Source organism: Anguilla anguilla, chromosome 4 (genome assembly GCF_013347855.1).
Source record: "Anguilla anguilla isolate fAngAng1 chromosome 4, fAngAng1.pri, whole genome shotgun sequence".
NCBI lineage: Eukaryota > Metazoa > Chordata > Actinopteri > Anguilliformes > Anguillidae > Anguilla > Anguilla anguilla.
In genome coordinates, this window is record NC_049204.1 from 19948147 (window position 1) to 19963036 (window position 14890).

The window sequence follows — 14890 nt, forward strand, 5'->3', positions numbered from 1 at the left end:
GACCTTCCATCCGCCTAATTCCCGTTTCCTTGATTCCTTGACATCCTGGCGTCCTGTCCTCAAGTCATTTCCATGCGTCCTCCATTGGGTGGAGGTAATGAGCGAGGAGAGGACGTGAGGAAAGCACACCAGGAGTGAAAATAAGCGACTGGAATAGGCCCCATGCGCCCGGCCTGTGAGCTCCAGAGAAACGCTGACTTCAGGTGTTTCCGCACTCCAGCTCACACTCCTCTTTCCTGTTGGGCTAGCAGAGGGACTCCTCCAGCTGATCTCTTTATGATGTTGATAGTGTGGGGGAGGGGGGTGTCTCTTCCTGGTCAGTCAGGGGGTTTTCTCGAGGTCAGCCTGTTACCAGGACCCGCCACTCCTCTATACAGCTCTCCTCCGGCTTCACACAGACAAATATTTACAGAGATAAATCCCTTCTCGCAAAGTCCAGCAGCCATCCCAAGCGGCCTGTCCCGGCCCAACTCCGTGGGCCACGGTTTGCTGGGTGGAACCACGGTACTCCACCGCCACCACGCCCCGTGCCCACGTATTCCCGGGTTTACAACCCGTGACATTCCGCTCTGGGCTGAGTCACAGGGATAGGGCCGTAACTGTGACACACCACATCTGTCAGCGGGATAAATCTGAGCTAATCCCCGCTGTGGGCGAATGCGGAGTGAGGCCCGTCTGCAAGCGGCTGTGTGAGACCAGGTGTGCGTGAGCCCACCAGACTCTGCGCCTTATGCTGCTCCTTATTTAGTAATATTAGCATGTACAGTTAGGGGGCTCTTTAGAGGATATAAAGCACATTCATATTGCGGGCTTTCATTGAGTGTAAAGGCCAGATTAGTGGTACCCATAAAGCACTCCTCCCCTCCGCGACACTTCCTGCCTGTAAAATTTAATGCCATACAGCTACCACTGAGAACATTCTCCTGCGAGGCTTAAACACTCCTGTGTGGAAAAAAAAAAACCTAGGGGATTACGAAACAGGGTCCAGTCTTATTAGTGGCTGGCTTGTTGCTCATTTCTTTGTTTATTCATGTATTTATTTTAAAAACCCAGTAAGTTGAAGTATGCTTTGTTAACAGTGCTCTCAATCATGGCATTTAAAGATGTACTTTTGACTGACAAATTATTTATCAAATGGATCAAGCTACAAATGTCCTTGATAGTTTCCAAATGTCTTTCCAGAAGCATTTGCACGCTGCCAGTCACAGAGCACTTACATTCGTGCACAGGCTTCGTTTGGTTTTTACAGCGGGCCCCGGGTGCCCCCCCTTTGACCCATAGCCTCAGTCCCTGGAACCAAACAGTAACTCAACAGTCGATTCTAGAACTTTCTAAAAACAGAAACTTAGAGAACTGCCACTTCACAGCAGAAATTACAAAGTAATGTTTCTGGCGCAGCGGCGACAGAATGTCAAAATAATGGCCGCGGTGGTATAACGTTTAAAAAGGATTGTGAACTCCTTCCTGGGGAGAGCAGGAACTGCGGTACAAGAGCAGAGAGTTCCAAACTCCCATGAAGACTTGAAAGAGAATGTGACTGTTGTCTGTATCCACACGATTTTTTTTTTTTTTTTACTGAAGTTTATCTTTCTTCCTGTCTCTCATCACAGCGGTTATTAAACCCTCTCCAGAGCTCTGCAATGTCTAATTACCCTAACAGTAAACAAAAGAAGACTTGGGAGGGGGCAAGATGAAAAAACACAGCTGGACACTGCCATGTTATTATAATTCTTTAAGCAATACTATTAACTTGGTCAGTCTTTTACCAAGCGGTTAATGACTGGCTAGAGTAATTACAGGTGTCAGTGTACCGCTCCATACAAGCAGGGGATGGTCATTAGGTCTCAGGTAAAGGGGCCAGCTCAGCTGCCATTATGACTCAAACCCAAAATTATCTTTAAAGGTGTCTGTATTGTTTTCTTCTTTCTTTCCTTACATGCCTTGTACAATTCAGTGCTGAAAAGGTATCATTTTTTTTCTTTTTCTAGTGAGGATTCACAGATTTTCCACCTGTGTAATTTTTGCTGCTCTCAAGCTAAGCCAAGATGGAGTCTTCCACATCTCTTGCTAGTGCTTCAATGACTGGTCTGTGGTTAGCAAAAGGCCAGATTTCTAATGAAAAAACTGCCTGAGGAGACCATGGAGTGCTGTCAATAGGGTGGCTGACTCTCAACCCACAATCTGAATTCCCCTCCATGCGGCCAGGGGTTCAATGAATGATTCCATGAATGAACCAAACTGGATAGTCCATTCCAAGCCCACTCCTTGAAACCTATTAAATGAGTGCCATTAGAACATGTGGCTGACAGTCTTTGTGATACTGTTCTTGCAGTCGTGACAGAACCACTGTCACGAATGCTTACAACTTCCTCTTAATCTAAATATTTACACTTCAGATCTCTCAAGTGCTGGAGCAGAACAAAATTGATGTTTCTGGGTCACTGAGAGTCCAATCCTTCATATTTAATTAAAAATGTTTTCCTCTTTTCATTATTTGTGATACTTTGTTCTCAAATTCCACAGAAAATGTTCTCAAAATCCATGACTACTGTACGAGTGCTGATTTCATAGAAGTCATTTGCCATTATGATTTATATCACTGCAAAAATATTCTAGTCACAGTTAATGTAACAGTACACATGTATGCACACACACACAGATAGATAGATAGATAATTTTTTCTTCTTAAAAGTTATAGTCAACATCGAATGTGATCATTATATCACCACGAAAATCAAAGTGCCTTTGCTTTGAATCTTGCCAGCATGATGCAATTTGATAACATTTATTTAAACACCACGTATTATACTTTTTCATAGATGGATAGAGTTACAACAGGAAAGGAGAGACCACACATTACTTGGCTGAGCATTCAAGTCCACATTTAAGAGTCTAGCTTCCCCCACGCTAATTTTATAGCTTAACATTTAGTCCCTGCCTGCATGCGCAAAATTAGTCACGGATCAACCAGATATTAGCTCAAATCCAGACGCCCGCGGCCCTCCCGGCTCTACAGGGGAAGATGTGAAAGGCTCGGGAGGTACAAAGCAGGCAATGTAAGAGCTGCCCACCCACCCCACCCCCTCCACCCCCCAGGTGTCTGTATCAGGCACGACACGACGAGGCCACTTCTTCTTTCAGCCCTTGTTTCCACGGCAGCCCACCTGCTCTGGTTACTGGCGTGGCGCTTAGGCGGCGGGGCCCAACGACATAAAAGTGAAACTCGGATGGAGAAGGATTGGTTTCGGGGGCTTGAGCCTCCTCTGTTTTTGAAAGCTGTCATTGATACCGCCGCATTAGTCACGAAGTCCTGGCGGGTTAGCCCAGTGACCCACAATAGTGAATGAGAGTTAGCAGCTGTGGGTGAAATGTGTGCACAGTTACCCTCATATGGGGACCCAGGAGAAAACTTCACTGCTTTATATTCTGAAGATGTAACAAATACAGTGTGCATTTAGGTTCAGAACTGGTGGTTATTTGCTCACATCTCAGTAAATTCACATATACCAAAGAGTTTAAAAATTATTTCTATATATTACAATATAAACCCAATGGCATGCTGTGAATACCATAGCAACACATAATAACTGGAGTAATAATGAAATGTTGTATTAAGGTGGTCTGTCTTTCAGAAATGAATGGGAGGGAGGGGTTAGCACACCTGAAATGCCTGGGCCCTTGGCTGCCTCTTGTGGCTGGGTGGAGCGGTTGCGGTTCTGCTGTCGCCTCTTGCCTGTTGAGCGGACGGACCGTATGTGCACTTCGCTAACTTTGAAGAAGGCCACCATGAAGGGCTGCTTCTCCAGAGCCCCGTCACGCCCCACAAGTCCCGCCTCTTTTGGGCTGATGCTCCTCCCTGTTCAAAAGACCAATCAGAGTGAATATATCACAGCATTCACCAAGTAGAATGCTCTCTTGTAGAACATTAGCCTAACATTATGAACAAGTACTCAGGAAGGACAGTTTATACAGTTGTGAAACTACATTTATATGGTAATTCAGGTTTTAAACTGAGTATAGTCATTTTCATTGCCACTTTAAGTATCACACGTATATAGTCCTATGTCAGCTCATGCAGCTGTATATGCCAGTAGACAATCCCCTTTCAGCAAAATTCAAATACATTATCTTAGCTTAGCTAAACATTAGTTTACTAATGTAAAAAGAATTTAAACATTAAACAAGATAATATAATGTATGTAAATATTTGAATTCACTCTGTCTGAAAATATTAAACTGTTTAGTATAAGCCTGGAGTAAGAGATAGTGAGCAGGCCTCACCATTGCTGGTCTCCACACTAATCTGTAGTCCCAGGTTGTGATGGGGACTCATCACCCATAGGTTGCTGGTGGCTGTGATGTCAAACTCCAGCCAGCCTTCCTCGGCTGCCCACAGCTTCCGAGACTCCAGCAGGAAGAGATCGGCATCCCTGAGGGAGAGGCCGTAAACAGGTCACGCTCGCGACGACATGAAAGCACGTCAGAGCTCCGGCGTTCACGCAACACAAGCTTTTCATCTTCCCGCAGCCATCACGATAATCATCACAAGATACGACCAGAACAAACAATGCAAGCAAATGAAACAAGTAATGCCATTTCACAGATTATCATCTGAACCAGGGGAGGCTCAAGAAGGTCCAAGTGAGCAACACACCCCTCGGGAAGTAGCCCTGTTCCCCACGGGTCCAACGGACATACCTTAGAGGACACAGGGACAGTGGAATTAGCGGCTATGAACGAACCTCTTGGCAGTGGCGCCTCTTCCCATCAAACCTATTTTTATTTAGTACGAGAAGCAAGCGCAATGCATTCATTTGTACTCACGTCACCATATTCTGTTTGCTGCTAACAATGTTTTTTTCCCAAACATAGTTAACTGGAATTAGACATTACTTTTTGGCAAGTAACAGTAAGTGCCCTCACCCCACCACTCCCCAATTCCTACCCCAAGGTTCCTCCTCATTTTAACTGTACTTAAAGTACTGTGTTGGTTTTGGGGAGTGAATGGCGAAAAAAAGGTCAGCCCCCATTAAAGTAATCACACACAACAGGGCTGTGAACCTCCTTACAGCCCAACTTCAAAGAGCGCCGTAGCACAGGTGTTCTGGGAATTCTCCTGAAGTCATGCATCAGTAGGCCTTTCTGCTTTTTTATTGGTCATTAATTAGGGCGTTTTGTGAAGGGTTCCATATGACATGGGCGACGCGCACCCCCCCTTCCCGCCTCCGGTTCACACATTCAGCTCTGCGTGAGGAGGCCGCTGCTGCTGACTCACGTGGATTTAAACCAGCGTTCAGTCGTCTGGGCCGGGCTGAGGGGTCAGCCTGAGGGGAAGGGGATACAGGGCACTAAAACCTCTACTGTAAAGTTTGTTATTGACTACTTCAATTAACTGGAATAATATGGTCATGTGTCACTTTACTGCCCTTGTCAATGGCTGCTGTAAAATACACCCTTTTTTGGGCAGTACCCCCTTAGCTAGCTTGCCTTTTCCTAACATATGTTCCACAGAATTTTCCACATACAGCAAGGCAACTGAATAGCTTTACAGTGCAGTACAGACTATAGCCTTGCATAAACAACCCAATGATTCCAGACAGTAAGAGAGAGTGAGTGAGGGAGGGAGAGAGAGAGAGAGAGAGAGGGAGGGAGGAAGAGAAAGAGAGAGAGAGAGAGAGAGAAGCAGTTTGGAAAGAATAGTATGTTTGAAGGCATAATTTTCACAATGATGTTCAATTTAACTCCAACTTCATGTAGAATAGTCAGTCTTCCATAAGATGTGGTAAATGTTTTCATACAAAATAAAAATAAAATAAAATCTTAAAACTGACTAAGCACATATTCACAACCCAATGTATAATTAACTGTTTTGTAAATCATATATTGTCATATTATACATTTCAACTATCATAACAAAGGTTAGATATAAATACCTACAACAGAGTACCTTTTGCAGATAAAACAGTGAAAGGCGTCTGACAACAGAGTACCTTTTGCAGATAAAACAGTGAAAGGCGTCTGGTTAAAAACACTTGTGTTTTACACAACCGAAACAGGGAGTAGATTACCCATGCACAGGGCTATTCACTCATGTCACTTTGTTTTGTGGATTACTGGATCAGTACATGCCAGTGGGTCTGAACTAGTGCAATCTGTTAAACATCTGTTAGCACTCTGGCTTTTTCCTACCAATGTACTTATTAAGGATTAAGGGCTATAATTAAAGCAATTACGACTGTAAGCCCTCACAAACTTGCAAATTAATCTGTTTGTCACCAAATGCATATGCATTCCTCAAAATATTTGGGGTTTGCAAGCACAAAGCATGGTTCTCCAACTCAGTGAAACAAGCTGTAATTTGCTTCAAGGTAAGTGAACCCCTACAATAATACAGTAATTGGAGATACATGACCCCTTTTATCTCTAAATATCTCTAAAAATAAAAGGCACATACTAGCAGTAGCAGAGAACAGACGGGTTATTGTAAAGATCAAGGAGTGCGGTGAATAAGTACACCATGATACCCATAAGAAACAGAGTAAAATTTGATGATAAGGACATAGTCATACAATAGTCACACACAAATGAGCGCCAAATGAAACCTATAGTCTGATTTGATTAAGCGACGGCAAATTGCTCTGGATTTGGAAAAGAACTGAGGAAAAGGCACACCTAAAAACACAGTCCATAAAATAAAATAAAAATTGACTCATGACTGCATGCACTCAGTGGTTTCTACAGCAAACAATGAACTTGCCGCTGAAATACTGCATGCTTTGGGGTCCATTGTTACTTGTGTCTACAGCGTAAATAACAACCCGCAGTCTCATTGGCCGGTTAGGCGGGATGTCCATCCCACTGGCCACAGTGTAAACGCTGAACGTGTGTTGCGCCTAGCTCTTTTTGGGACTACACAGTCAGGCTATTTCTGAAACTGTTGTGGTTAAGAAGCATCTGCAAAATAAAATACACTGCAAAAACCAGAGCTGGAAGAATGTCTCCTTCAGCAAGAAGGCCCTTTGCAGAACTCACGACACTATCAATCCTGACTCAGGAGAACCCACTCTCTAACGCGTAATAAATGGCAAGAGGACACTGCCTTCCTGCTGTGTGTGTTTTAACTTCATCTGAAGAGCCTAAAGTCTAGATCCATGAACTCCAAAAGTTAAAAAGCTTATTTTAACTGTGCTTGGATGCCTGTGCTCACCTTTACAGAGCAAAACAGAGCGTTGTTTGAAATGTTTTAGAAATGAGAAGTTCTTATAAATTATTTTGTCTCAAGTCTCAGATTCAATACAACCATATGTGCTTGTATTGAAATTGAGAAATAAAGCACATTCAATGTTCTTTTGTTAATTACAGAGAAATGACTATCATACATTTTAGTACATTCTTCAAGCTGTATGAGTTACACAAAATAGCAGTCATAAACTTGTTTGTCAAAGATCAAAGATTCAGACACCCACAGTTTAAGAAAGTTATAGCATAACAAGGAAACAAAAAATGAGCAAACTCCACCCAGTGTCACCCATCTATACAACAAAATAGTGTTCCACTAGGTCTGCACAAAGAGAGGAAAGATGATGCTAAAATAACAAAAAAAAAACAATAAAACGGATGGATGAATAAAAAGACAGAAGATGCACTTTCCTAAAGTGGAGTCCCCGCAAACAGATTTAAACCCGAGTACATCAGCATTTTGACTGCTTTCCAAATGACTGCATGATTTCGACGGAAACGTCCATCCTTAACGCATTTCCCACATTTCCTTATAGCCCCTGGGTGAGTTCTGACCTCTCCTCAATCCAGCCTGGCAGGAGGTGTTAATTGAATTACTTCATTTTTCACAGCTGACCCCGCCTGACTGATCCCGCTCGATAAGAGGCCCGTTCCCTTTGTGTCCGTCGCTGAACGCCTCATCAGCACTGGAGGGCTCAGGCCCTCAGTCAGAGCCCTGCCCCTCAGGTCATAGTGGGGTTCACCAGAGCGTCCCTGAGTGCTACTATACATCTGATCACCAGCACAATCCCACAAATCAGCAAGGGTGATCTCACCATGCATCGAAAACTCAATAAAAATTAATTCCTTATATGTGAGTACGAATACGTGTAAAATGCAGTTTAATCTCTGCATCTCACCATTCACTCCAGCCATACCTATGAGATTTAATAAACACTGTTTGTAGAGGGTATCAAATCAGGAAGAGAAGAAATCAAAACTATTCCCGCAAAGAAACCTAGTTCACTAATCAGGACACTCATGAAGCAAACCACACAAGTTTCATTTCATAATAATGATATCAAAAACATGTTGCACCCAGTAATAGAACAGAGATTAATATTAATGTTAGAAGTGGCAAAAATGGACTAGAAAGCTGCTGAATTTTGCTCCTCTGTAGACAGACCAAACATGGAGACAGCTGCCAGTGGGCGACTGACGCACGCCAGGCATCCCTACCTGCCCGGGCGCTCCTGCACCACTTGGTAGACGGTGATGAGGAAGGTCTCGTTCTTGAAGGCCTGGCTGACGCACTCCTTGTAGAGGCGGAACTCTGAGGCAGTGACGGCCTCTCCCTCGGGGATCTGGGACAGGTTGAATTTGAACTCCTTGTGATGCCGCCGCTGTGGTGAGAGCTCTCGGTCGTACTCCACTGTGCAAAAGACAAAGCGACAGGGGCACATTGGTGCTGCAGACACCGCGGTTTGGTAATAACCACCTTGTATGTCAGGTTGTGCATAAGTGACTATCAAGTACAAAAACTTCACTATAGTAGTTTTAAATAATCAGTACAATTACACTTACTGTCACATAGTAGCCCTTTCCTATATGTTTATCATTTTTTATTTATTATGCAGCCAAATTGTCCAGCAGATTAGTACATAATGCAGATGCAAAAAGTACAGCGTACTACAATATGAAGTTTCTGGATTTTCACACGATTAATACTTGACCATTTCTGTTATTGTGCGATTCACAATAAGCTTACCCTTGGTTTACTATATACTTTTATACAATTGAGAACACCCAGTTAATGGAAGGAACTTCCTTATCAGAATGAAGCTAGTTAGGTGAAGAAACTATTTTAATCATCATTTAAATTTAATCTGTTAATGAAGGATGCAGTGTAATTTGACTACATTCCAATAAAAATTTGGTTCAACTTTATGGCGCTTTCCTACAGTTCTGTTCATATAGAAAGCACCTGTTCCCTCAGAGTTCAGCCTTAACTCCAATTCACAAGGCAGAAGGAAATTAAGCAGGAGCCTTACCAAACTCCCATCAGACAATGCTGATGCACGCATGCACACAGGCCAGCCAAGTGGCCGCATTTCACACCGCATAAGTCCAGCCAGACGCCCGCCACCAAAAGCAAGAGGAAGTGTCCTGCCATAATCGGATCTCCATCCCGCCCAGAAAGAGCGGAGCCCACACTTCTGCCCAGCCCTCCTCAGAACCCAGAGTACGTGCAAATTAAACTGCAGAGCGCAGTGATGGGGCTGGGGGTGGTGGAGGGAGTGTGTCTGAGTTCATAGAGACTTCCCTGTGTGATGAATTACGGTAGCAGGCCAGAGGAGGGCCGGGCTTGCGGGAGGAATTCCCCAGATCTTTGCCCTTCGAGCAGACACTGAAGAATCTCCACCGAGCATGTGTTCCTAATTAGCAGCAGGGCGCACTCCAGAGGTTTTCACCAGGGCGCAGGGGTCCTCTCAGCAGGACCGAATCCCACAGCGCCAGGCCTAATTGACTGGCTAACATTGACCAACCTGCCCATGTGCAGGAGCAGCACCAGCAAGCTCCCTCACCGCCACTCGGCTTTTCGACTGAATCCACCCCAATCCAAGGTGGGGGACACGCCTCACTAGGCCCAGACTTACGGGCCAGCAAATGAAGGGTCGACTTTCCTTGATCAGTTACCCAATGTCCTTCTAAAGGTACAGGTGTTCTGAGATGCATTGACAAAAGCCCAGGGAAATCTGGAGCAAACACCTCCACAGACGACCTGCATGCTCACAATAGTTTTAACTACAATGAGAAAGATAAAATATCGCAGTAGCATGGCATGCACAGATACTTCCTCCTCAGGACACACTTTTGTCCTTTGGAAATTCTGCATTTAAAAAACAGTCATTAAAGAATGTTTATGATAATTTATGTTTTGTAAAACTGTCACTGTAAATGTTTACGTTTTAATCAGGACTCCTCTGAAAAAGAGACCTTGGTCTCAGTGGGACTTCCCTGCAATAAAGGTTTCAAGTCAAGTCAAGTTTTCGGTCAACACAACTAAGAACTAAGGAAAGCAAACAGGCAAATGAAATCAATGGCACAAAAGAAACATAATATTTGTAAAAAATATTTCAAACCTACACCAAATTTCAGTGACTCTTTCAACATTTCTTTTTAGACCACCTCAATGTTCTTTTAGAATATCTTTGGTACCTTGATTGAGTTCAACCAGAACATTTGTCAATGGAGCATTTTTGATCCATGCATCAAAGTAAAAGACAGAAACAGCGACCAATGAAATATCCTAGATGTGCAGGATTTGCAGCATGAAGTGAGAGAAGAGGTGCTTAAAGCACACTGTAGCTAATTCTAAAGTAATACTTGAAGTAATTGGGTTTTGGTCTGAATAGTTATTCGGCGCTGTACAACATTACAAGTGAAATCTGTATGTGCAGACTCACTGAAACAGAGGTGAAAGAGGCAACGACCTCACAGCACGCGCGATTGCCACAAAGTGAAACGAGCAAACCACACTCCTTCCCAATTGCAAGGTGCAAATGGGAGCTGACAGCCCACTTAGGGATTACTCCTCTGTCGAGCGCTCTGAAGGTACAGTAGTGCATTCCTGAGCGTCTAATAAAAGGCAGGAATGTTTACGGCTTCAGAAATGAATGGGTGGGAGAAAGTTGAGCTGCAGGATTAAATTAAAGGGTGATTACAAAGAGGAAAATATGTAATTAATCTGAGGCAAAGACAGTTCGTAAAAAGGGCCTTGGGGGAGTTGGGTTTTTAGTGGTGAGGTCTGTTTGTGCAGCATTTGTTTTCTGTTTTTTTTTTGTTTTAAATGCCTTAACCCTCTTTTTCTCTTCAGTTTTGGAAAGCCCTATCATATTTTTAGAAGTGCTCATTTCTGCATCCTCTGCTCTTGTTTCAGGACAGTGCAGTCAAGTGTGTGCTCTACTCCTATTCAGTATTCTACCATATTTCACGAGTCTGGCTTGCACAGACATGAGCTGGAGGAGGACACTTGCATGTGCAAGTTAACTGATTAAATTGCCGAAGCCCGATGGATCAGCGGGGATCAGCGGTGTGTCATGAGACGCAGTCTTGCTGGCCGAATGAAACCCTCCCTTCCCTGGGTGACACAGGAGGCAACTGTGTGCCGCCCTGTGGGGCTACCGGCCACAGCTGGCACTGGGATGGTCCACTTTCATTACCGGACCATGCGGCACAGTGCCATGAGCCTCCCAATTGCCCTTAATGTAACAGTAACAGAGTCCAAGAGGGCCTGACTGTACTCTATCAGAGTAAAATGTACTCCGTCAGAGATGATTTAACACTGCACATTTTAATGTGGATGAATGTGCACAAGCTACTCAGGTACAAACACCGGTTTGTGCAGTATTTTAACGGAGAGGTGCCTGAAACAAATGTCTGACTGACAGTTGACCTTTTACAATGGATTGAAGCAACACTGAGCAAATGGCATAATATGTGACTAATAACAGCCTCAAGTGCAGAAGAACAGATTGAGATAATCTAGCCAGAATGTGCAGGGTCCTACATTTAGCCAGCATTGTGAGGGCTCGCAGCATCCATGGCCAGTGTCAATATCAGAGGCAGCTAAACAGTAAGACAGCTGGCAATGGGACAGTTTCTGTGGGCTGCCGAGATTCGGGCTCCCACACACGTAGCACGACCGCAGAGCCGCGGCGGAGCACCTCGGCTAATCTGCGAAAGAATGCAACCTGGGAGCAGCCAGAACGCGGCTCATGAGTCATCGCTGCCGCGCGGGGGAAGGACAGGTGTGGCGCTCCGTTCTCTCGTTTCCACCTGCGCAACATCTGTCTCCATGCCGCGGTGTTATTGTCATTAGCAAAGGAAGCACTTCAACCGAGCAGCAGCGATGGAGCCCGAGTGGCCAGCTATGAAAACAACTCCAAAAAAGGTTCAAAGAACCAAAGCGTTCGGCCGCCGAGCTTCCCCTCCTGGCCCAGCGCTCCGGTTTCATGATCCTGATGTTGAGAGGTAGGCGGGCGGTTGTGGTCAGCGGTCAGCACCGGCCCTCACATTAAATGTTTTCCACGGCATCCCCAGGAGGAGCTCAGCGGTCGCTTGCATTTAATTCTTTGACCACATTTAGTCTTTTCCACCCACCCGCAACCACAAAGAAAAACAACAGCATTTTTCTTTGCTGAATTTTGGCATTAGGGCCCCCCCCCTTCCTAAAACAATTAAAGCAGGGAGGAGCCATCCAGAAGAGCGCGAGGCTAACACTAACGCTACGTATCGACAGCAGTGACAAGAGCGCGAATCCCTGGATGCAAACAGCTGGACGCGTGAATGGAAAAGAGGGCAGCTTTTTACGCTGAGTAACGGTACAGTGCTGGAAGGCTGAGGGGAGAGTTCTCAGTAACTTATAAGACAGGGGAAAAGCAAGATTATTTATGCTTGCAGTTCCTCACTGCGAAAACGCTTACTACCGCCATGCTCGGATGGGGAAAAAAGCTGTTTGTGCTGCTCACATTTTTACTCCTGTTTTGAATTATAGAGTGATCAGAGCATCGTTTGTTGAAAACATTATCTCAAAACGCAAAACACCACGGTGACGGAGAAGATGTGTTTTGCTGCATGAGTACAGGTCATTTCTGGGACAAACTGTTATGATTAACTTCAAAACATTATGATTTTGAAAAAGAACCTCAGATTTTTCAGTTGTGTTTAATCTTCATCTGAATCTAGATTATAAAGGCCAGATTCAACCTAGCCACAATGCACTTTGGCCCTAACTTTGAACAACAAATATAACTGGTAAATTGTTAGATTCGATTTGACCCTGAATGTTGCAAATTAGCATATTTTTTTCACCAAAAATCCACAAAACACAATGTGGTCTTCTGAATCACAGAATAGGTAAATTTTTCCATCATCTTCTCCACTGTATAACAGTGAAAAACATAGAACTTTCAACAACAACAAAAAAACAACTAAAATAAAGTATTTCTTATACTGCATAAATCATGTGCACAATCTGCTTTGTAATTAAGATTTTGTTGTATCCTATTCATTCTGGAATTGGTGCCACTGCAAATGGAGGCATGAAAATCCACACTTTTTAACAAGCCCTTCAATTAAGAGAAACATCTCTGTACCACACAAAACAGTCAGACGCAGAGATTCGAAAAAAGACGTCTCCATTGGTTAAACTAATAAAAGCTACTGTTGCCCGAGGCATTTTAAGAATTTAGATGTGTTTATGTAATTATACTGCAAGGCTCTCAGGCATTTCTCAAATTTTACAGCTTCTACAGGGACCTCCTCACACATCCCAAAAGCTTCCTCAGTAACTAATTGCACTAGGGTTCATAATTAAAGGTTTGCACAGACCAGTTTAAAACGAAGCTATTCAACCCTGGTTTGGGAAGATTTCTCAAGTCAAAATAGGCAAAAATGGTTACCAACTCCCTAAGGGCCATTGCAACATCTTTCCACCTCAACATGCTTCTCTTGATGAAGGAAGCTTTACGGATCACTTCAAACCATCGCAACGCATCCATTCCCGAGGCTAAGCCTCCAGCGCGTTTCTTCATCCTTGTCATTGACAGCGTGCTTTCCACGAGTGTCGTAATCTCCGAGACATCCCTCAGAGCAAAGCTGGGATCCGCCTCAAAGGAGGCCCCAAACCGCCGCCGCCCGTAACGTCCCGCCGGGCGGGCTTCCACGTCCCACCGTCCGCGGCGCTTTGTTGTCTGACGGGCTCTGATCCCCCTCGCCGACCCGAGGCGCGGATCAAAGCCGGCCCGCGAGGAGGCGTCGGGTCAGGCGCGGGTTGCTTGGAGGGAGCGGAGTTTATGAACGACCCAAACCCGTTCCGCACAGCCGAGAAACCCTCGCCTGGGGAGGGCCGCGGCGCGCGCGGGGAGCCCGCTACACCTCCGTTGCCGTGGGAATGAAAACGGAGTGTGAGCACATGTTGGAGACAGAAGCCCCCTCAACCTACCCACCCCACTCACCCAAAGCTACAGTACATAGCTACATTGACCTTTGGCTGTCACTTTGACTGTCATGCCAATAACAGAATAGTGCACAGGTCAAGATGTGATGTCATTTATTTCCAAGGCAGAGGAAGCAGCCATTTTAGGAATGGGGCTCTGGTGAAACTTGCATTATAAGTTATAGAGCTTGAGCTGCTTGAGAAGGGTGTACAGTTTCACATCCACCATTACTCTTGCTATTGGTGTGTTTTATGACTTATTCACACATGCTCATCCTCAGGGTGCAGGAGTGTTTGTGACCTGCAAAGTCCCACCAACAAAAAATACAACTAGACTATACAGAAAAGGAAAACAAAGCAATCAGTCATGTTTCTCCACAGGCCCAACTGAAAATGAACCCTACTGAACACCCAACAAAAAAACTGGGCACACCATCCATATCCAATTTGTCTGCAGATATCAAACTCTCCAAGACTATGAAAGACATGGGTAATTTGTGACCATTACAGGTCTGGTAAGATGCCGATAAAAGATGCCTTTTCTGTCCGTGCCAGTGGCTCCAAGCTGTACTCATGGCGACTATCTGGAGCCTCACTGACGGAGACTCTTAGCTTCATACCTGCTTGTCACTGGGAGATTTTTCAATCTTCAGCAGTGAGGAGGCAGATGTG

General features: G+C 44.7%; 1 protein-coding gene across 1 annotated transcript in view; it reads right to left on the minus strand.

Annotated features, from left to right (window-relative positions):
* The window catches only part of bmp6 (bone morphogenetic protein 6), a 29691-nt gene that overhangs the window by 4708 nt on the left and 10093 nt on the right, over positions 1–14890 (minus strand). The window contains exons 2-4 of the mRNA XM_035416060.1: positions 8458–8650; positions 4282–4430; positions 3662–3856 (exon numbers count right to left, since the gene is read on the minus strand). Coding sequence (XP_035271951.1) covers positions 3662–3856; positions 4282–4430; positions 8458–8650 — 537 coding nt within the window. The remainder of the gene's footprint in view (positions 1–3661; positions 3857–4281; positions 4431–8457; positions 8651–14890) is intronic.